The sequence below is a fragment of the Candidozyma duobushaemuli genome (assembly GCF_002926085.2).
Source record: "Candidozyma duobushaemuli strain B09383 chromosome Unknown E_B09383, whole genome shotgun sequence".
NCBI classification, from domain to species: Eukaryota; Fungi; Ascomycota; class Pichiomycetes; order Serinales; family Metschnikowiaceae; genus Candidozyma; species Candidozyma duobushaemuli.
The window spans coordinates 906,650-929,146 of NW_020289900.1; the positions used below are offsets into that span (position 1 = coordinate 906,650).

General features: G+C 46.0%; 6 protein-coding genes and 1 non-coding gene across 7 annotated transcripts; 3 read left to right on the forward strand and 4 right to left on the reverse strand. All coding sequences in view use genetic code 12, as the record gives it.

The window, feature by feature from the left end:
- Positions 1 to 46: 46 nt before the first annotated feature.
- On the reverse strand, positions 47 to 2,323 carry CTF18 (Ctf18p; the record flags this gene model as incomplete). Its single annotated transcript, XM_025483069.1, has 1 exon — positions 47 to 2,323. One exon carries the CDS (start codon positions 2,321 to 2,323, stop codon positions 47 to 49), a length of 2,277 nt encoding a protein of 758 aa, XP_025338012.1.
- Positions 2,324 to 3,452: 1,129 nt separating this feature from the next.
- Positions 3,453 to 4,736, forward strand: CXQ87_004633 (uncharacterized protein; the record flags this gene model as incomplete). Its single annotated transcript, XM_025483070.1, has 1 exon — positions 3,453 to 4,736. The coding sequence occupies one exon, from the start codon at positions 3,453 to 3,455 to the stop codon at positions 4,734 to 4,736; it is 1,284 nt and encodes a 427-aa protein (XP_025338013.1).
- A 613-nt stretch (positions 4,737 to 5,349) lies between these two features.
- On the forward strand, positions 5,350 to 6,933 carry GCD11 (translation initiation factor eIF2 subunit gamma; the record flags this gene model as incomplete). Its single annotated transcript, XM_025483071.1, has 1 exon — positions 5,350 to 6,933. One exon carries the CDS (start codon positions 5,350 to 5,352, stop codon positions 6,931 to 6,933), a length of 1,584 nt encoding a protein of 527 aa, XP_025338014.1.
- Positions 6,934 to 7,078: 145 nt separating this feature from the next.
- On the reverse strand, positions 7,079 to 11,090 carry CXQ87_004635 (uncharacterized protein; the record flags this gene model as incomplete). Its single annotated transcript, XM_025483072.1, has 3 exons — positions 7,079 to 8,831; positions 9,083 to 10,547; positions 10,634 to 11,090. 3 exons carry the CDS (start codon positions 11,088 to 11,090, stop codon positions 7,079 to 7,081), a joined length of 3,675 nt encoding a protein of 1,224 aa, XP_025338015.1.
- Positions 11,091 to 11,893: 803 nt separating this feature from the next.
- CXQ87_004636 (pyridoxal 5'-phosphate synthase) lies at positions 11,894 to 12,436 on the forward strand (the record flags this gene model as incomplete). Its single annotated transcript, XM_025483073.1, has 1 exon — positions 11,894 to 12,436. The coding sequence occupies one exon, from the start codon at positions 11,894 to 11,896 to the stop codon at positions 12,434 to 12,436; it is 543 nt and encodes a 180-aa protein (XP_025338016.1).
- Positions 12,437 to 12,479: 43 nt separating this feature from the next.
- On the reverse strand, positions 12,480 to 12,551 carry CXQ87_004637. The gene has a single exon. It is a non-coding gene; the product is annotated as a tRNA-His (tRNA).
- Positions 12,552 to 19,922: 7,371 nt separating this feature from the next.
- CXQ87_004638 (uncharacterized protein) lies at positions 19,923 to 20,315 on the reverse strand (the record flags this gene model as incomplete). Its single annotated transcript, XM_025483074.1, has 1 exon — positions 19,923 to 20,315. The coding sequence occupies one exon, from the start codon at positions 20,313 to 20,315 to the stop codon at positions 19,923 to 19,925; it is 393 nt and encodes a 130-aa protein (XP_025338017.1).
- Positions 20,316 to 22,497: the final 2,182 nt, after the last annotated feature.

Here is a 22,497-nt window from a genome sequence, read left to right on the forward strand (position 1 = left end):
CGCAGTAGTTTTCGCAGCCACTGTCCAGACTTCTTCCCGAGATTATCTACGCCCAGAGGTCAACCCAGCCAATGTTTTTTCTGACAGCGTTAGAAAAACCTTCGTTGAATTTGACCCATATTCTGGCGGACTTTTCGGCCTCCTGGTCTAGCTTGCTCTGATCGGAATTCGCATCCTCTTGTGACTTGGCTTCTTCATCATCGGAGGCTTTTGATTCACCCAGGGTATCGTTTTCCGACTTCTTCTTCGCAAAAAAGTCTGGTGCACTCACTTGCTTCCTTGGCCGCTTTGGCTTAGGAGCCGTAGGAGCAACCCTCAGGGCAACACGTTTAACCTTTTGAGCCATGGTTAGGTCAAATTCAGCTTGGAGGAGAGGGAACAACCAGTTACGTTTCGTGTTGAGTAATTTGCTCTTTTGGGTCAGCAATACTGGCGCAACGTCTGTTTCAAAAATGGTGATCGAGTCCCAGTTTGGTCCAAATGCAAGAGATACACTTCCTGTCTCCATGTTCTTCAGCGTTTCGAGCCTGAGGCCAAGCAGCTTGACAATATGCGCGGCTCGTTCCACCAAGCGCTGCTCACCCACACGCAACGTCAGCTTCACCCGTGAAGAGCCGGCATTTGGTGATAGCATGATGTCAAGCATCGGAAGGAATTGACATGCATAAAAGTCAGAGCTTGTGGAGCAAGAGAGCTTCAAGCTGATAGGAAGGTTCTCGTTGATAGCCATGAGTATAGACTTGTTCTGCTTGATAAGCTCCATAGTCTCAAAATCCAAGCTTTTTGCATTGGGTACGATCACTGTTTCATGATTTCTAGGTGGATCGATCTCACTGAAGAGCGACCAGAACTTGAGGGGTGCTAGCGTAGAGTATCCAGCTGGGTCTCCACCTGGACGGGAATGAAATCTGTCGTAATAATGTAGCCAATCTGAGATTTCGGCAGGCCGTATGAGTGAGTCGTCTTGAAAGTGAGTTGCCTCAAGATACCGATTGAAGCATCCACGAATGACTTTGTCAAGTGAAGCGGATGAGTTGCCTTCTCCTGATAAAAGCATATCGTAGACATCCAAGGCGTCTTCGTCTTTTGAAAGATACCGGTCTCTTGCAAAAAGCCTATCCACAAGCGCAAACCAAGACACATTTTTATCCTTCGATGAGTAGTTACCATTGTTCTTTCCGAGGTGAAGAGCCTTGTCGAGTCTGCGGCCGGCAAATTGCATTTGGTTAATGCAAGCACGCATATCACCTTCACATGTTTCGAACACATCTGCAATCTCCTTCCTGTCCATTTGAAGGCCCTCCTTGTTTGAAATCTCCATCAAGTGCTCCTTGACGGTCTTTTGGGCGCTAACATTCACTCTTTGCATTTTACCGGGACCTGAACGAGCGGTGGCCACAGGTCTTCTGAACCCCACGAGCTCGCAAAGCGGACGTAGCTTCTCCATGGCCTTTCCTGAGAAAGCGTCGTTCGCAATGCAGATAATAGGTCTAGCAAGTTTGAATTTTCTCGAGTTGACAATCTCCGAAATCACCCTCACCACGTCGTTGGCGTTGGCGGCACAGTCTACCTCGTCTATCACGAGACAAGTTGGCTTGTCCATGCACGTCACGTCGTTCGAAGTAAGAGCAATCCTCATACGATGACGTAGCTTTGCGAGCTGCCTTGAATACGCGTTCGAAGAGCTGTCGCCACGGTCATTGTCCAAGGCGTTTGCTGCATTCACTTCATAGACACCGTAACCGGCCTGGTCAGCAAGAGCATGCACAGCTGCCGTTTTGCCCACACCAGGGGGACCGTGAACTAGAAGAACTTTCTTTTCTTTTTCTCGGAGTCGAAGCCAGTGCATGATGGCACGGTAATGACGCTCGTTTCCTGCTGGACAGAGCAGAAAGAAGGACTTTGGGCGGTACTTTTCTGTCCATATGCCGCTGTCGCTTTGAGCAACTGAAGAGTTTGCCTTTTCGCTGATTCTGCTTTTTCTCACCTCGTTTATGGCATCCCTTGTCGTTCTTCTCTTCTCGACCTGTTCATGGAGCTTATCCATGTCTAGGATGGTATCTGAGTAGTCCACGCTGACGGGCTGCGGTGTTCTTTTCTTGAGAAAAATCCTCTTTCCATTGAACAACTTCACCTCCTTTGAGCCCTCTGGCCTGTTTTCAGAGTCATCCTGCTCTAGAGGAGCTTGTGAGAAGTGAAGCGGCGAGCCTGGATCGGCGTGGGGCTGGCTTTGTGAAAATAGGAGGGAATCCTCGATTCTGATTGGCTCCTCTGGCTGTGTTTGAGGCTGAAACAAGAGCGAGCCTTGCATATCGAAGTCCATGATGAGTGGGTTTCGAAGGTGGTTTGAAATATCAACAACGCGACGCGCGGTAATGTAGATATAGGACGAGAAGGATGCACCCTGGTGTAACTGATGAGGAAAAAGGGTTTGCAATTAAATAAATTTCGTGTCAATGGATAAGGAGTTTTAAAGAGAAATTCGTCTTTTGTTGCGGACAGGTATATTTGAGAATTGTGGGGATGGCCTGAATGGGTGGTGGATAACTTTTCGCAGCCATCTCAAAGGATAGAAGCATGAGTCTTTTGAAGATGTATTCTGATTATTGTAAGAATCGACAAAACGACTTTTTGATTGAATTCTGGGAGGTGTTCCTAAATCTAACATGAAAGTCTATGAACTATAGGCGTCCACTGATCAAAACCTTGCGGATCCATAGTGTAAGGCTATACAGATTCTTACAGTACATATATTCGTGCAAAACTTATGATAACGCTAATGCAGCATTTCAAAAATTAAGACCAAAACACGTACCAAACTAAAATTCAGCGTTCCGTGTGAGTGCTTTCTCTAACTACCTTTGGAGATACCTCAGTTCATACATTCATTGATTACCGTTTAGGAACATCATTTTAGGCGACAAAGACAAAATTTGAGTTTTTGGCAACTCCAAGATCGAAGCAGCAATTTCATAATATATTGCTTATTCCAACTGATCCTACGATGTTCATAATGATCCTATGAGGGTCCATGACAGCCAAAGTGGTATGCCAAGGAACCATGACGACACCATTCCGACGATCACCAGCTACCTCAAAATATCCAAAACCACCAAAACTCCAAATCTCAAGATTCCACAAAAAACAACAGTTACAAAATTTCACCTTTTCTTTTCCCCAAAACCCCTACCCTTATCGCTTCCATCGACCATTTAGCACCGTATGCAGCCGCGTCCAACCACAGCCTACAACCACCACAAACAAGTCCCAAACGAATAAAATCCAAATAGTTCGTAAAAACAAAACCTCAAATATTCAACCCCCACACCCCCTCCCCCTTCATCCAAGAAAAAAAACTTCCTACTCAGGCGGATCGGATCCACCATCTTGGCTGGTGTACATGGTCGCGCAGATCCACCTCACTTAAAACCAACCTCAACTTCCTTTTCTTCATGGGCCCGATAGTAGTGAAACGAGTGAGGCTCGCCGTGGCCGTGGCCGTGGTGTTGGTGTTGGGAGTGTTGATCTTTTCCCAAAGAAGCAGCCACAAAATCACCAACGGCTTTCTAACCAGCGTTAAGGCATACACAGAGAACGTGCCTGGGTTTCTGAACCCTAGGCCTGACGAGATAGATGAAGCTGACGTCAGCGACTTTTTGGGTGACACGCTGGAAATCGACCAGTTCGAGCCTAGACCGGAAAACAAGTACAACGACGTGGATCACGAGACAGTGGTGCCTTTGGAACCTTCTTTATCCTTGGGCATGGGCATGTACCCAGACCCCACGACCTTCCCAGAGGTGCCTGCCAAGAGCTACCCGAAGATTGGCGCCTTGAAAGACCTGAAATTCACCGACAAGTTGCCCTTCCGCATCTACTCCCACAACATCAAGAACGGTGGTACCCACAAGCTAGAACTAGGGGAGCCCGTTTGGGAAACACGAAAAACAATGGTGGTGGCCTCGATCCGGGCCCACTACGCCCCCAACATGATTGTAGCTCTCCAGGAGGCCCAAAAGTTCCAGATTGACGATATCTTGCACGGGCTCAACATGATAGAGGAGCCTGGGTCCCAGTGGAAATACTACGGTGGGGGCAGAATCGACGGAAAGGAGATGGGCGAACACGTGCCGTTTTTGGTTAAGGAGGACGAGTTTGACGTGGTCTACGACGACACCTTCTGGCTCAATGAGAAGAACACCAGGAGGCCGTTGGTCGGATGGGACGCCAAGTACCCACGAAGCGCCACGTACGTGACTATAAAGCACAGGAAGAGCGGCACCTACCTCAATTTCTTCAATGCCCACTTTGACCACAAGGGCCTGATGGCCAGGGACGAGTCGGTGCAGTTGCTTATGGAGAAGATGTCGAGCGTCAACGAATGGCCGTCGTTCTTGTGCGGTGATTTCAACGCCAAGCCCAACGAGGAGTGTTACAAGAGCATCAGCAAGCAGTACACGGACGTGCACACCATCACATCCTCCTACAACTGGTACGGTCATCCGGACTACTCGGTGACTGGGTTCAGAGGAAACTACCTCAAGGACGCCAAGCGCATAGACTTTATATTTGCACCCCAACACACTGTCAAGGCGCTGGAGACGCTTTGTCTGGATTCGATTGACGGGTACCTGCTTCAGCTCCGTGGCTACGGCATGCTTCATTCCAAGTTTGGCGGCGTCTACATGAGCGACCATCGTCCGATCATGGCGGACTTCATCATGAAGAAGTGTTGAGTTGACTTTCTGATGTGTATAAATAAAACGAGGAAGCCATCGACAGCCGGCGGCGAAGTGGCTTTTGACGCCTGGGCGGCTGGATTATAGACGAATGGCTGCCTCTGAGCATAGACTAGAAGTCTAGACATAAGGAACAAAGAGGATATGAAAGAAGCGGGAATGCAGAAATGCACGTAGTTGGTATACTGGACCAGCTGGACTGGCTGCGAAATCATCAGTCCCCAATTGTCACGAACCCCCAGCGGTCCATCTTCCCTAGAATGAACATCGAATAAACAGGAAAGTCAAAATAGATGATTCACCAAATTTTTGCCTTCAGTTTCCCCCGTCATGTCCAATTTTTCAGTCTCCACATTCAACAGCCCTACCACTCATACGACCAAACTGGCTGCGAAACACAATCACGTCAAACCCCCAAGCAAAAAGCAACGAGCAACGTCTAACCTTTACAAATAATTAAGTAAAGCACTATCGAATTAAATAAGCATTCTTTTTTTTTGGGCTTTTCCCCCGGACGGGCTGCAAATCCTGGAAACACCCCAGACGTGGGTCGTGCACACCCTAAAGAAAAATTCTCAGTAAGAGCTCTTCACCAACTAATACCACCACCATGTCTTACGACGATATCGAAAACGCCACGCCCGACATTGTGATCGGGTCGCAGACCCCCGAAGACGATGACTTGGTGTACGAGCACGACGTCGAGTCTGGCGGCGAAGAGCCTGATACAGAGGCTCCAGTGAAGGAGAAGAAGCAGGTGGCTTTTGCCGGTTTGGACGACGAGTTCGATGCCGAGGCTGCCCAGAGAGAGTTTGAAGAAGGAGGCGGTCTTCCGGAGCAGCCCGACGACGTGGATCTTTCCACCTTGACTCCCACCTCGGCCGAGATCATCAACAGACAAGCCACCATCAACATCGGTACCATTGGACATGTGGCCCACGGTAAGTCCACGGTTGTGCGTGCCATTTCCGGCGTGCAGACCGTTCGTTTCAAGGACGAGTTGGAGAGAAACATTACCATCAAGTTGGGTTACGCCAACGCCAAGATCTACAGATGCAGCGACCCCAAGTGCCCTGCTCCAGGATGCTACCGTTCGTTCAAGTCCGACAAGGAGATCCACCCCAAATGTGACATTCCTGGCTGCGAGGGCCGCTACAACTTGGTCCGCCACGTGTCTTTTGTCGACTGTCCCGGTCACGACATTTTGATGAGTACCATGTTGTCGGGAGCCGCCGTCATGGACGCTGCTCTTTTGCTTGTGGCTGGTAACGAGAGCTGTCCACAGCCCCAGACCTCCGAGCACTTGGCCGCTATCGAAATCATGAAATTGAACCACGTCATCATCTTGCAGAACAAGGTCGACTTGATGAGAGAGGAATCTGCCTTGGAGCACCAAAAGTCCATTTTGAGCTTCATCAGAGGTACCATCGCCGACGGCGCTCCCATCGTGCCTATTTCTGCCCAGTTGAAGTACAACATCGACGCTGTCAACCAGTTGATCTGCGACTACATCCCTGTTCCTCCAAGAGACTTCATGGCCTCTCCTCGCTTGATTGTCATTCGTTCCTTCGACGTCAACAAGCCTGGTGCCGAGATCGAGGACTTGAAGGGTGGTGTCGCCGGTGGCTCCATTCTTAACGGTGTTTTCAAGATTGGCGACGAGATCGAAATCAGACCTGGTATCGTGACCAAGGACGACAGCGGCAAGATCCAGTGCAAGCCTATTTTCTCCAACATTGTTTCCCTCTTTGCCGAGCACAACGACTTGAAGTTTGCTGTCCCCGGTGGTTTGATCGGTGTTGGTACCAAGGTCGACCCTACTTTGTGCAGAGCAGACAGATTGGTCGGTCAGGTTGTCGGTGCCAAGGGCCACCTTCCCTCCATCTACACTGACATCGAAATTAACTACTTCTTGTTGAGAAGATTGTTGGGTGTCAAGACTGAAGGCCAGAGACAGGGCGCCAAGGTGCGTAACTTGGAAACTGGCGAGGTGTTGATGGTCAACATTGGTTCCACTGCTACTGGTGCCCGTGTGGTTGCCGTCAAGGCCGATATGGCCCGTTTGCAGTTGACCTCTCCAGCATGTACCGAGGTGAACGAGAAGATCGCCTTGTCCAGACGTATCGACAAGCACTGGCGTTTGATCGGCTGGGCCACCATCAAGAAGGGTACCACTTTGGACCCTGTTGCATAGGCGATTTCACAGAACAGCATCTCTTGCACGGCAAGTCTCTTTCTCTCTCTGTATTTATAGTCATTCATATCCGGAACGAGGTGCTGTAGGCTTTCTATGTCATGAACAATATAAACGTCATATATAATGCTACTCGATGTAAGTCTCAGCTATCGCAGGCAATGATGTGCTGGTAGTCGCTGCTGCTGATGAACTTGGGGTAGGAATCGATCTCCATGAGTCTGAAGATCGATTTGGCAATCTGACGAAACACCCTGTGGATGTCTTCAACCAAGGCCACCGTCTGCGTCAAATCACCGTTTTCATATCGAAAGTAAGTTGGTTTCTCCAGGCTGACAGGGCTGTCTAGTTCAGTGATGTCTAGCTCACCCACAAAACCTTTTTCAGCCATAGGCGTCATCATGTAATCCACTGATGGCAGCATGGGCCCTTCCAACGTCATGAGGTTCTGAGCATCCTGCCTAAGCTTGTAGTCAATGTTCAAGTCAAATTGCAGATCTGGACTGATGTATGCCGAGTAAAGCTGGAAGGCTTTCGAATAGAATTTGTTGGTGTGGAACTCGATTGCATTGCGGACCTTGATCTTTCTTGGGCCTTCTTCAAGTGTGTCATAGTGCGAGTAAAGCTTCAAAACCTGCTGCTCCAGGCTGTTGAAGTCCGAGAGTTGCACATATGCGTTGACGTTTTCGACACATCTTTCCTTCTGCATGTGCATCTTGAACAAAAGCCGCAAGCCGGGATCTTTGAGGATGTTCTTGAGGGAGGGACCCTGGGAGGCAGCGCCTACTTTGATCTTGTTAGAAGCATCCAGTAGCAGCTCACCTCGGGATCTCTTACGACGGCCCCAGTTACAGACTTCGCTGCCACGTTCAGTCAAAACGTAAAAAGCATTTCTTTCGTTCAGAAATGTTTCATCATCCATAGTAATCGGGCGTAGTAAGTTTGCCTCGATGAATAGCTTGGCTATGCTGCTGGCCTCAGTAGTTGTCGTGACACTGGAGCAGTCACAAAGCCACTGTACTATCGCTTTGCCAGAGACACAATAGTCCACAATAACTCTTTTGTCATCATTGATGAAAGTCTTCAGTTTGAAAAGCCTCACGCCAGTATTGGATACGTAATATTGTACGTGAGAGTCAGACTCGGGGTTGGTGAAATACTTGTGATGAAACGGGCTCACGGACTGGGTCGTTGTCTTGTCTTCTAGAGTCAGAGAGCATTCTCCATCGGAAGAACTAGAAAAGGCAAACGTATCTTCAGAAGTGGTGCCGGAAAAGACACAAGATGCTAAATCAGGAGCCTTTTCTGAAGACCAGATGTTGGGACTCGGCCCCATCACCCATGAAAATAGAATGTGCACCAAGTAGCTTGAATATAAGATGCTTTCACTAGCGGGCGATCGTTCAAGCATGAAAAGCTCCATGGTATTGATGTTGGACTTCACAATTGCTGGCATGCATTTTGTGGGCATACCGATATTCTGACAAAAAGCATACACCAACGCAGCTCCTTTTGGTGTGACTTGAAGGGTACCATGTCGGCTAAGCTTAGCTTCAGTCCTCGAATTGGGATAATGAAGAAGTTTTGCATCGAAGAACTTTCGAAGAAGATCGAAGGCAAGATTGGGCTTCATGCTATATGCAACGGTGGTTTTGGCCATCCTGAGCTCAATGTCGATGGTGAGGTTGCACAACTTCTGCACTGCATCTTCAACACTGAAAGAGAAAGGTGGTGATGGCTTTCCAAAAAAGGAGGGCTTTGCTTTCCCAGGACGGTCCTCGAGGTTCAAGCCAATGATCAATGCTTCAAAGACATTTGAGAAGCTTTTTCCAGCGGTGACGTTAACCTTCTTCACTTCTTTTGCGGACGTGTCCAGTGATCTTCCAGAAGAAATTGAGCTTGTCATTGTCGAAAGTGCAGACACAAAATGATGTCAAAAGTTCGCTTCCCATGGTTTTATATAATATTCCAGGCACGGGCAAAAATTTGACACATTTCAGCTGAGATTGTTTCAGACTGCTTATAGGTGTTTCAGAATTAAGATATTTTATCGTAAATATGCACGATCCAGCAATGTGCGCGGCGCTACCCACTAATCAAAGAGGTTTGTCTCGCGCATCGCCAAAAATGTCGTAGAAAATAAACGAACTAGAGCTTCGTAAGCTTCTTGTAAACGTCGCCATCTGGAATAAGCTGGCCTAACTCCTCAAGTGTAATATCAACTTGTAACGTTTTCGACACGTCCAAAACCACCTGCTTGTACATATTGAGATTATTGTTCGCATTCACCTCGTTGTTGCTGGTAATTGCATCAAAGAGAAGCCCGTATTTGTAGAGATTGTCCCAGCAATCGCGCATAATTTTTGACGAGAGAATCCGCTGATTGACCTTGATACCTGCAAGGACGGTGTTGTCAATATGCGAAGTGTTAGAAGAAAGTGTGGTGGCCTCGGCATTGAACTGTTTCATCATATCGGTGTACTCCTTGTATGCCAAGTTGAAGTTGACCTGTGGCACTTCAGATTTGACAATCCACCGTGCTGCCGCTATGGTAAGGAGAAGTTCTGCACCTGACAAGGATCGAATGATTGACTGAACCGTTCCCGGGGACTGCATCAGGATGTACGACTCCATTTTTGATTCGTTCAAGAATGGCTGAGATGGGCTTAGAAGTGACACAGGAACCATGAAGCTGTTATTAAGATCTTTGTAGCTCTTGGTGGAGAAGAAGATTTTGTAAACGACCCTGGCAAGTTTGGAAGGGCGATCAAACGCTTCGTCGATGTTTTGGTTCCATTGTGTTGGGTACGATACGTCCTTGAACTGGCTCATTGCCGATGAATGCACCTTCAAGGAGAGCTTTGCACTGGCCCAGAAATCCTCAACAGAAGTCGGCAATTGGGTGGTGATGATACGTTGACTGAACCGACTGCGGACCCTTTTCTCGAGAAGCTCTCTAGTGGTGAACTTGGTACCCACGCCAATGACTCCGATCGGAATCTTGGAGCTCTGTGAAAGTTCAAATAGGTTATAGAGAAGGGTTTGCTTGTTGGAGGCTGTGAACATCTCAATTTCGTCAATGATGAACACCACTGGCGTGGAGCTTTTGAAGTCCTCATCAGACTTGTTAGGGGAGGCGTTGGAATCCAAGGCCAAGAGGACGTTCGTCACGGTATCACTGATGGCACGCTGTTCGAAGGTCCTGGTTCTGTCATCTGTGCCACTGGTATTGAGATCCAACTGACGGGCAATCTCTCTGAAGGCAAGGTTGTCGTCGGTGTGTAGAAGAGCATTGAGTTTGATTGTGATGAACAGCTTGCCGTAACGCTCTCGAAGATTTGAAAGAGCACGATTCACCACAAGCGTCTTGCCAGTGCCTCTGGGACCTATGAGAAGAGCTGATGTGCTTTCACGATCACCCACTGTGTGTTGTAGAACCTTGTGGATGTCCTTGTACGTCTGGGCAAGCAGGGAATCTTCAAGTGCCGGAAACTCCCTCCCTGCCAACTGAGCCATCACCGTTCTTTTTAGTAGCTGTGTATCGTCAAGACCATCAGTACCCTCCAGAACGTTGTCGTTTGGTTCCCTCTTTCCAGCAAAGGAGCCGTCGCCATCTTGGCCAATTGCATCTTCCGCATTTTCATTAACATCCCCAAGTCTCCATTGTCATTGCCCTGGTCCAGTCCGTTATCAGGCTGACTTCTTGAATTCTCCAGAGCATGCGACACGTCCTTCTCCACGGTCTCTTCAGGCCGATTCGCATCACTTGCCTCTTCTTCCTTCTTGATAGAATAACCCTTGGGTAGCGGTATTAGCCTGACGCGTTTTTGTGGTTTCACGCTCTGGCGTAGTTCCTCAATACCACTAAGACATATGCGTTTGCGGGGCTTTTTCTCGGTCTCTTTGAGTTTCTTAAGCTCCTCTATGCCTCGAAGTTGGAGCTTCTTGCGTGGCTTTGTTGTGTAGTGCTCATTTGGAGCAGCTTTATCATTGGCATCGAAGAAGATCTCATCGTCAGATACGGATTCCTGATGTGCAAGCTCAGAACGGGGTTTTCTTTCGTTTTTAAGGCGCTGGACAAATTTATCTTGTTTCATCTCCTCGAGCAGGCTTCGTTTTAGGGACGCAAACTCCCCGTCGAAATCCAGAAACGACATGTTGATGGTAGTATGTTTTGTTGATGTGCGCGCTTTACAATGGATGCAAGTGATGGTGTTGATGTTCAGGAAGGTGGATAAGAAAGGGAAAGTAATAGAAACAAAAGAGCTGAGATTTCAATGGGATTGGTGTTTTGGGGTCTTGACGCAATTGGGGATTTGCGGGAAATTGGCTATGTATGTGAGTCCTGATATATCGTTTGCAGCCACATCTACAGGGCATAGCATATCAATGCTGACTAGGTAATCAAAAGCACTAGTCAAAAAGTTCAACCTGATGTGAGAACGTCAATTTGTTGGAAATTCCAGGAGATTCAAACGCCTTAACAATTTCACAAAACTTTCTGCACCTGACTTTTGAATCACCCTCCATTAAACTATGGCGTCTTTCGACATTAGCTGAGACTCATGCATCAGAGTGCGTTTTCCTAGGCTTGACACCATGCTTATGCGTCAATTCGCAGCCATTCCCAGATGCCACTGAAACTTCTGCTTTTCTGTTTTCAACGTATTGATTCCACGTTTCCGACATAACCCTTGTTTTACCTTTTTTTTTTCAAAATCTCAAAAGTTGTGCCTCACTTCTCTCATTGCTCACCACAAAGACCTTGCTGAGTAATGCACAGCAACTGACCGCCAAACCAACAATATTCAAAGAGTCACCCATCAATTTTCCAATATTTCAAAAAAAAAAAAAAAAACTTGCTCCCTCCTCACTTTATCATTTCTGGTTTGCCTCCTCTCCCCCACAGGTCACCTCGATCTCCTGCGTGAGATCCTTCCTCACCAACTACTCTCTTCTTATGGAATCAGTCACCCAATTACCAGAGCACGTCACCAAGTTGCTCAAGTCCAAGCGATACGTCCACTTGGCCACGTGCAACGCCAACATCCCCCATGCATCCTTGATGAACTACACTTTCTACTCCAAAAACGACAAGCCTTACATAATCATCAGCACACCCAGAGATACGACGAAATACCGCAACATCGAGGCCAATGAAAACGTGTCACTTTTGATTCACGACTGGGTCGCCGGAGATGAGGAGGCGGCGCCGCCTTCAGGAAGAAGAAACTCGTTGTACGAGCTTTTGGCCAACATGAACAAGGCGGAGATACGCAGTGTGTCTGTCATGCTTAACGGGAGGGCCCAAATTGTCGATCCAAAGACGGAGGAGGCCGACCACAAGTTTTACAAGTCGTTGCATTTGAACAATGGCTTGGTGGACGACGCTCAGGCCGAGACGTTTATTCTGAATGAGTGCAACAGCATTGTCTTGATCACAGTGGACCTGTGTCAGATCACGGACACGAACAACAAGGTCCAGACATACGAACTTAGCTAATATACGAGGTAGCAATTGATGGTTGAGCAAAAAGCAAAAAAACTGCCGGCCCCAGGAATCGAACCTGGGTCTGTTCGGCCACAACGAACTGTACTGACCACTATACTAGACCGGCGTGCTATGGAGGAAAGGTTGGGTGGTTTGCTATGAAGACGGGTTTGGATGGTTCTAGGGATTTGCAATATTTGATGAGTTTGATGTTATAGTTGAAGTCCAAGGATTACGCTGCTAGCGCGAAAGCCTCTGAATCTACGATTTGACGAAAATGCCTATATCTACCGCCACAGCCAGTATTTTTAGTAATTAAAGCAACACGTATATTAACGACAGTTCAAAGATGTAGCGAAACTACTTTCAGCTCCGTGGGCCTCGGTGGTGTCTATTTATGCTCTTGACACTCCTCATCATCCTCATACTGGTAGGATCGCGCAGACCAGTGTTCCTCTTTTAACGATTTATTAAATTAAAAAAACGCCAGAAGAATAAATTCATTTCAAAGAATTTACATAGTTTTAAGGCTTTAAAGAAAAAAAAAAAAGAAGACGTCAACTCCTCAACATGTTTTCAACAGAAGCTGAGTGAACCCGGGGAATGCGACAAAAGAACTTCTCAAGCCATAAAGTCTCTAAGCCGCTGCTGAATTATCCAAAGTTCAGGTCACTTCATGTCATCGTGCTTACGGATCAGCTACAGCTAAATATCGGTACATTCCCTGAACCGAAGGATACTAAAGTTGACCATTCAATCCATATCTCTTTCGAATCAAGTACGTTCTCCTGACTTGACAATATGGCTCAATCTTTAAGTTCATAGGAGACGTTTCAGTCCATATCTCCAAGGGAATTAGGCCTCAGGAAGTTAGGTTTGTGCCACCAATGCTTTGACACTTCACAGACATTGTATTATTGTCCTATTGTTTGATCTCATGATTTCCTTATCACAGAGCAGACACTACATGGATTCGATGTATCTCCCATCATCATGGCAAGGCACATATGAGCCAAAATAGAAGAAAAGGAAAGCGGTAAAATCTTGTCGTTGTGGTCACTCATCTACGTTAAGCTTTTTTCACACCTCCCACCTTGCACTTTAGCAGATGAGCAAAACACTGGGGCTTAATTGGTGGAAGAGAAGCTTGGATCCTCTTTATTTTTGATCGAAACGCAGTTAAACTACACCTCCATCGTCCGTAAGCTCCACATGCTTCTTGGTTTGTGTTTGACATCCCTAACCCCCTAGTGTAAGACTAGGTATCAGAGGTTTCTAGCTAAAGGGAACACACATTTTAACATTTTGGCAAGCTCAATTGGAACTTTCGGGTAACTGACTTGGAGGTCTCGTACAAATGTAAGCTCTTCTGAAGGTTGTTCCTACAGAAATTTAGTTTCTGTGCTCTAACTAAGAAATATTTTTCTGGAAAAAAGATATCACTGCCAACGCTCTATATGACCACGAACAGGCCAGCAGCAGCGGACAAAATTAAAGGCCTCTCGGAATACGAATAGATTCCAGGAAACTCAAGCATGATTTTACTACTGTCGACCACCTTTTCCATGGGCAATTGTCAATGAAATACCTTGGTTTAAACCTAGTTCGAGATGATTGGGCAAAATTCACACCCTCCCTCCGATATATGACGTCAAGGACCACAATAAATCCATATACGAAGTGCTGGGCTCCGAACCACCTCCATGTTCAACGACGCTTTTTGTGAAACCACGTGTTTCTTCATTGTCGCCGCTAGCCACCCCAGCTGACCAAAAAACCATAAACACTCTGGTAGTGAATTGAGAGGACGTTTCGGTTTATCGCTTTTAAAGCCGAGGAGCAGGTGAGTGAGACCCCGATCCTGAAACGACCTTCCCTCGACGTCATCAGCAAAAAACAAAAAAACGCCAAGGCTTCATAATAATTACGAAAGTCAGCCATTTCTGGTTAGGAAAATCAGCCAAGCTCTTACGCTAGCCCATATCAGGTGACCGACTCACGGACATTCCTGAACGGCTATACCCCACGCCGGCACATCTCGCCTATGCACACAGATGCCCCCATACAAAGGCATGCAGCACCGACCGCTGGTATATATATCTCCGTCGACCCCCAACAATGAAATTTTCACTACCCACCAAAAAAGAGCTTGCTTATGACACAATTGGCAGCATTATTAGTAATGATAACGTTTGGAATACTTATTATCCTCATGGCTAGAGAATTGGGTAAACTGACTCAACGTATCCTTGGCTGGAACTATTTTCAAGTTGGCAATAACGATGAACAACTGTCCCTTCCTTTATAAGGCATTACTGCAATGACTCCACAGACACGGTCGTGGCTACTGTGGTCACTATCTGCCGCAGTTGATGCAATTGATGGTTTAAAAAGTCGATTTAGACGGATTCGCTTCTAGTCAGTTTGGCTTCGAACTAGGTAGCTGGAATACCCTGGTTTTGTTCGGAAGGGAAAGCTACAGCTCAGATTTTGTCCTCTCAAAGAATACATTGTCTCTCGTTATTCACCACAACTGATCAGACAAGGTGAGAAGCCATAGCCACTCTGATATCGGGTAAATCGAGAGAGGGTTTTTACTTACTTTTTTATATAATCTTATGTATTAAAAGAGTGTCTTTTCCAGAGTATTCCCAGCTACATGCTGACCAAAAAGAACCTATGTAACTAAAGTCAAAACTTACCTTTTATTAACGGCTTGACAGATACATGACCACGTTGCTGTAGAATTGAGGAAATCGTATCTGATCTTCAGAAGGTGTTCTTCGACTTGAGCACAGACCTTTCAGTCGTATACCTTGTCTATCGATCCATAGGTAGAGTTTGGTTCAACAAGACTTTTTGGTATAAGTACGGCTTAAGACTTTCACAACCCAGTCAAGGCTTCGAGGGTTCTCAGTAGACGTATCCTCCGTGAGGGAGGTCCAGGGGGTATGGCAAATGAATCTAGTAACACGGCATTCGTTGTAGATATGTTGTAGCATACAAGTGCCATCCTTTTTTTTTTTTTTTTTAAGCACGATTGACGTTAATTTGGCTTCGGATGGGCCGTATCGAGTTCCGGAACATATGGACCGAAGGTGAAGCGACGTGTTGCCGTGAAGTCATTGAACTTCATCAATTTTTCTCTGTAAGTTATTCCAGAGTTGTCCCATCGGACAAATCTTTATGAAATTCTCCGGCACAATCGAGTCTTTTCTCTTGATTAACTTTACTGCTAGATTGCTCCATCAATTTGATTTCCGAATGTCGGCCGGTAGGGTCATGGTGATTCGTGTTTCGCAGCCATTGGTGAGGCTCATGCACGGACTCGCTATTGTGATTCTGAACATAGGCTAGGTAGGTTCAACGAAGAACAATCAGGTTCCCATTTCATTTAGTGCGAGGCTTGGAAGTTCAATAAGAGCTTTAATTCCTTGGATGTCCAAAATCTCGCCCTTTGTATCAGTTGGGGATAAGTGGTACCCTTCAATAGTGCCTCCAGGCTTCGATGTATCTGCACTCAGTCTTATACAATCTCGGCGAAAAGCTTTCAAAATCACAGATCCCTCTCCGACCTTCAATCAACGTCTTGAGGAACACAATAAAAAAAAAGCCAAGGCTTCACTCTGGTTACGGAGACGAGTCAAGGCCTCACACCGGTAAGGAGTATCAGCCAAGCTCTTACCCTATCCCTAGTTGCTTGACCGACTTACGGGCTTCCCTAAACGGCTATACCCACGCCGGCACACAATACCTCGCTTATGCATATCGATGCAACCGTATACATTCACTTACCACCTCTGCTGGTATATATATCTCCCTCCTCTTGCCCCCTCGTCCACTCGAAAAAATAAATAATTACATTCCTGGCTTTGACACTCAAGAGATTCAGGAGTCTTGGTAATTAATTTTCACAACGTTTACATACTTGCAGTGAGACAGTTAACTAATGAGGCTCATCAAGATCTTAGCTTCAGTACAATTAGCGTTCGCGTTAGCGATCACTAACGACCTAGTTGCGCGTGACTGGTCAACCGCTTTATATGCCGGGGGCGTAACTATGTTCTACTCGATACTCAGGATTGTAGAGCCCATTGTTACTACACTGACTCCACAGGCATGGGCGGTAGGAGTTACTGTCACTATTTGTCGAACCGCAATTGCTGCAATAGGTGGATCTTCGGGCATGACGCATTGGAGTATGTGAAACACACCATTGGTACCTTTTTGAGACACGATAAAAGATCCACTCACATAGATGGATTCGGTTTTAGTCAAAGTGGCATAGAACTTGGTAACTGGAATGCCCTGATTTCATCTGGACGGGACAGCCCAGATAAGGTGCAAGCAAGGCTGCAGGGTTTGGATGAGAAAGTTATTTATAACTCATCTCTCTTCTTCACCAAAGCCTACTTAGATGCTTGGGTAGAAGCTGGCTTGCTAGCTGACAACCTTGGATTAGTATCGATCGCTGAGTTCCTCGATACCGATGGAGGTTTGGAGAAACGCGATGACAATGAGGTTGAAAGAAGTGGAATTGGAGTGGGGTCAGATAGGTCATTGGTGCAGTTAATGGAAGTCGAGTGGCACAACGAGACTGTATCGATTGGGGCTTCTAGTGACGTACGGGACGGCGTTGATACCATCAAAGCATTGGCTGAGTATGTCAACGGACGGGGACTGGGTAAGGCCAAAAGATCAAACCATAATTTCGTCTCTTTTACTACCCACAGAGTGAATCGGGGGCGAGTACAAAGGATAGCTGAGAACATGGAGACATTACCTTACGCAATGGCCCCACATTTGAGGCCATTGACCTCGACTGATGGCCATAATGTGAGAAAGCCGCGCACGTTGTGCGCTAGACTTGGCTTTGGAGATCTTCATTGGGCTGACATCAAGGTCGCTGGGCAAGTGTATACCAATGAGTACGGAGGTGTCGACTACCATTGTCAGCATCATCATCCGACTAAGTAATGCCAAAACGGCACGTTCCTCAGCAAGGTTTGTGTATTTGATTGCGCCCTTCGCAACCAGTGAAGGTGTAGCAGCCCAATACAAATCGTGATGATTCAGCCAGAAGTTCAAACATTGAAGAAAAGTATGACCAGGGTACATCTGCCCATGCAACAAGCGTGGGATATATGCCAGACATGCCCACAGAAAACCCAAATGCCAAAAACTAAATAACCAATATGACGCTAAAATAAATCACAATTAGAAAAAGAAAAAGTCTGAACAGTTTTGTCAGAATGATATGTGGTGAAACATTTCGAATACAGATTTTGCATTTAGCTACAGCTACAGACAGTCACTTCAAATATTAGAGAGATGTAAATGTGACGGAGAGTATGATGATGTTTCAAATGTAGTTTCAGCTTCGTGGGCCTCAGTGGTGTCTAGTTATTGTGCCTTAACAACCCTCATCATCCTCAGACACAAACGAGAATCATCACTCACGACAAAATGACAGTGTACATGACTGGGGCTCAAAATGAGCGGCTGATTTCTGCCAACTAAATTGTTTACCGATCATCGGATCCACAAAGCTCAATGCTCCAACACGAACCGCATAATCCTCTTCTGCCCCAACAATTGAATAATGGCAATGCAATCGGTTTCGCCAAGAGGTTGGTGAGGATACGATTTGCAAAACCCTCAAAGATACATTGTCGCTCACTATCCTCATCAGATTTTACGTGGGAAGCCGTAGCCGCTCTGGTGTCTGGTCATTTGAGAGAAGTAAAGAAATATGTTTTAGGTTTTAAAGGACTTCGGTTATTTATAATCGTCAATCAGCCGAGACGCGGTAAAAGCTCGATCACAGGCCATCCCTTATCCCTTGATCTCGGGTCCTCGGCAAAGCCTGTGATCTGTGACGGTGTACCTAACACTGAGGAATAGATGAGTGATACACTCATCCTGACAGAAATAAAGAAAAAATAAAAAAAAAAAAAAAAAAAAAAAAACAAAGAAAGAAAGAAAGAAAGTAAGAAAGAAAGGGAAAAAGAAAATTGAGCCGTAAAGCCAAGGACCACAGCCCTTATGCCAAGCCCTTATGCCAAGAACGGGGTCAAGAACCACCATGAGAACCGAAGACGGAATCAGTCAAGCCCTCGCCTACCCATAACTACGTCACCACTTATACCCGTATCGGCACACAACACCTCGTCTATGCATATCTATACGTCCCATATACAGATGCACCACCCATTCATTGGTATATATATCTACCTCCCCGGCCCCCTCGCTGCCCACCTGGAAAATAAACAAATATTTTAATCATGACTGAATCCTCAACAGGCATCATTATTTTCTTATTTGGAATAATGATCTTGATAGTACTTTCACTTTTTATGTTTATGAGACATGTAATCAGCTTGACCCCATCAATTAATCAGTTCTATCCGGACATCGGCAGAATCCGCGTTGACGATAGCGATCACGATCACGAACGACCTAAAAGCCCTCAACAGGCTTGCTGATGTTAGCTTGAAGATGGTCATTGACAGACTGTGAATCCATACCGAATCTACTCGAATCATTCTCCAAAACTTTGGATATGAGAGAAGGAATTTATTGGAGCCGTCAACGATTAAAGTTGTTCAGGCTCCTGAGGCAATACGTTGAAAATGGCTCACAATTGCAAGGGAAATATGTGATTGAGACAGATACAATTGCAAGACGAATCCAATCAAAATTTGTTGTCCCAGACTTTCCAGGACAGTCGAACCATAAAATAAAGAAATGGCTGGGTGGTTTAATAAGAATGGCTAATTCGACAAAAGCACGAATTTGCAGAGGTCTCATCATGCTAATTGAAGTCTCAGTATAACGCTGGCACGCAATCGTGCTGCAAAAAATACATGTCAGTTGAAGCCTTGTCTTGGTGATCTTCGTTAGCTGTAACGAAAGCTCCACCTTGCAAAGCAATTATGTCTTTCAGCTAATGTTTAAAAGCACACAAATATACGGTTCCAAGATTTGAAAAAATGCATTTGGCTACAATTCCAGACGGTCTTTCAAAATGTAGAGCAATGAAACTTTTAAAAACAGTGTAAAGACAAATCAGAGGTATTTTCAGCTCCGTGGGTCTCGGTGGTGTCTAGTAATTGTGCTCATCACACTCCCGATTCTTGAATGGAGACAAACGAGAAATATCACTCTCAACGAAATGACAGTGTACATGATTGGGGCTCATAATGGGCGGCTGATTCCTACCCCTATAAAACAAACCGATCGCCGGGTCCACAGATCAAAATACACCAGGATCAAAGAAACAAGCGAAGCCGGATCTCCCGATCAAAGCCGATGATCCGTGCCTGAATCTATTCATTACTAATCTCTCTTTATTAGAGTTAAATAATACAACGATTTCAAATTATTAAGTCTACGCCCACACTCGTTCGATAGCTCCATTCATAAGTATACAGTAGCCTTCCTAGCGACTGACAGTCTATGTGATGCAAGAAGGATCCCGGTCCGTACTACGTCAGCTCTAGAAGAGCATATCCAAGGTACAGCAGATACACAAACCGGCCAAACATGCCATCAAGCAGTTCTCGTTACCACTCGAACGTTTCTGCTGAACATAGTATTGCTGTTGCGGCTGTTGCTGATAATATCCACCGCCCTGTGGGTAGCCGTAGCCGCCCTGTGGAGGAGGACCTCCGTAACCCTGCTGGGGGTATCCGCCGCCGTATCCTTGTTGAGGATATCCGCCACCTTGTTGAGGATATCCACCACCTTGTTGGTAATCTTGTTGATATTGGGGCTGACCCTGTGGGGCGTAACCTCTTGATGCCTGGCCTGCACCTTCGTCGGTTACTGTAGGTTGCTGCTTGCTGTCGGACCAGTTTGGTGGAGGACCTGTGGGGGGATTATAAGACATGGGAGGAAAAGATGAAGATGAATTGTAAATGTTGATTCCAAGAAAAGAGCCCGGGTGCCGCTGTGTGCAGTACCCACTGATTTTAGAGGCTCGGTTAGCGAGCAGCCAGGAGCCGGGGTTATGAGGGGTGATGTGAATTATGAAAAGTTGTTTTTTGAAATATGGGTGGAGGTGGGTTTGAATAATTTGTTTTTCAGTATTTTAATGATATCTCTTTTTTCGGTATTTTTTGTGGGCTTCTGCGTCATCGAAGGGGTCAGCGCTTGGGTGCAAATGAGGCACAGTAGGAGCAGAAGTGACCCTAAGCGCCAGGCTATTTTGGGGTAGCAGGCCAAAAACCGGGCAATCTGGATTTTGTCGAGGGCTTTTTGCTTTTTGATTTTGAGTAATTTTTGATTTTTTAGGTGGTGGTTTTGGTTAATAGGGTGTATTTTTCAGTTCAGCCGTTCGTGAAGCGGATTTGATGGGGTGGAAATTCCGGTGGAAGATTCCGCCACCAAGCATTTTCTGGTGAAATTATGATATTTCGGTTATTTTCAAGGTATTTTGTGATGACCACCCGCACGGCTGGCGGCTGAATTATCGGCTTTTTGGTGTTTCACGGCACCACTTTCCTTGAGTACTATCTTTCGCAGCCGTTGAGAGCCACGAAGCGATGGATCGGCTTTGAATTTTGAATTGGAAGGAATGGTCAGGCGGGTGTAAAAGATTGGAATTCTGGGATTTCAAAAAAAAAGGAGGTTGTTTCACGGGAAAATGAAAGGGTTCTCGGGTGCTGGGTTGAACCAGGATTTAGGTCGTCGAATAGGCGAAATGGCCAGGGAAGTATATAGCTGCGAGAAGAATGGAATCGAACTTTCTCCAAATCTGTTTCAACATAGATTTTGTGTTTTTTAGGCAGATTAATCAAATATAGGGTTCGTCTCGATGGAGATCCTCTTTGTGGCTTATCGTGGGTGCATGGGTTAGTCTTGCTAAGCCACCATTGCCATCTGGGGATCTTCCATTGCACTTTTCAGAGAAGTCGTATATTAAAGAGCTGGTCTTAGGAGCTTTAAGAATCAAGAAGGCCAAATTCCTCATGACTGTTTTTGATTCAATGTTCCCATTGGTACATTGCGGGTGAGTAAACAATATAGTCTTTGACAAGGTAGAACTATATCGGCGTACCTTATTTAGCTATTTCCTCTGGTATCAAAGATTAATTAGCAAATTTCACGATGGTGCTGAAGCACTGATATCTCTCTGTTCGTAGAATTGAATTTCTTAGCAAACCTTGTGCTGTCATGTTGTATGGTCTCGTTGGAGACCCTCAAGTGGGAATCCTCTTGTTTCTGTAGTAAGCTCTCCCTCTGCCATTTTCCTTCTTTGGCGCCTTTGGCTTTCCCCGACCATGAGTAAATCCAGTCTGATTAAACCAACAGTCGTTCACATAGTGTCCCTTTTTATGGCAATGAGTACATTTTATAAAACGCCTCTTACTGACCGGAGATCCTGCTCCCCCATTTGTCGGTATAGATGACCTAAGAAAATAGTCCCAATACTTGTCCTCTGCGTAGACTTCCATGTCATTATAGCGATTGAAAAAGAGAGACTTGATGTCCACCTTCTCAATGCCCCTCCTCTGAAATTCTGGCCTAACATAGGATTCGAAGTCGTCTGGTAAAAATGGCCTTCTATACATCATAGTTTGAAAATTAGCGTCAAGAACATGTGTGTGTAAAAATGCCAGCATTTGACTCGGAAGCACATTTACATCAGTCAAATTTTCCTCCTGTTCTTCCCAACGGATCATCAAGTTTATGAAACCCTTCACGGTTAATTTCGATCCTCTATCGTACGTTTTTTTGAAAGAATCCAATGCTCCATCCGCATACATAGGGGGAGACCCCAATTTATCCCTTCACAAATGAGTGCACGGCAAACGCTTTCTGCGTTGGCCATTGTTGTTCTTCTGCGCTGCTCAGGTAATGAATTCAAGTAGGATGTGCCCTCATCGATATCCTTGACATACTTCATAATATAATTGCAAACCTGATCACCAGACACCTTTGAAACACTTGGGAATATCAAAATAGACCACCATATAAGGTCTTGAGGATGCTCGAGCGTGAATGGGATTTCAAGCTCACAATAGACGTCCCCCTCCGGCTCGTACTCGTATTTATAGAGATGTATCACC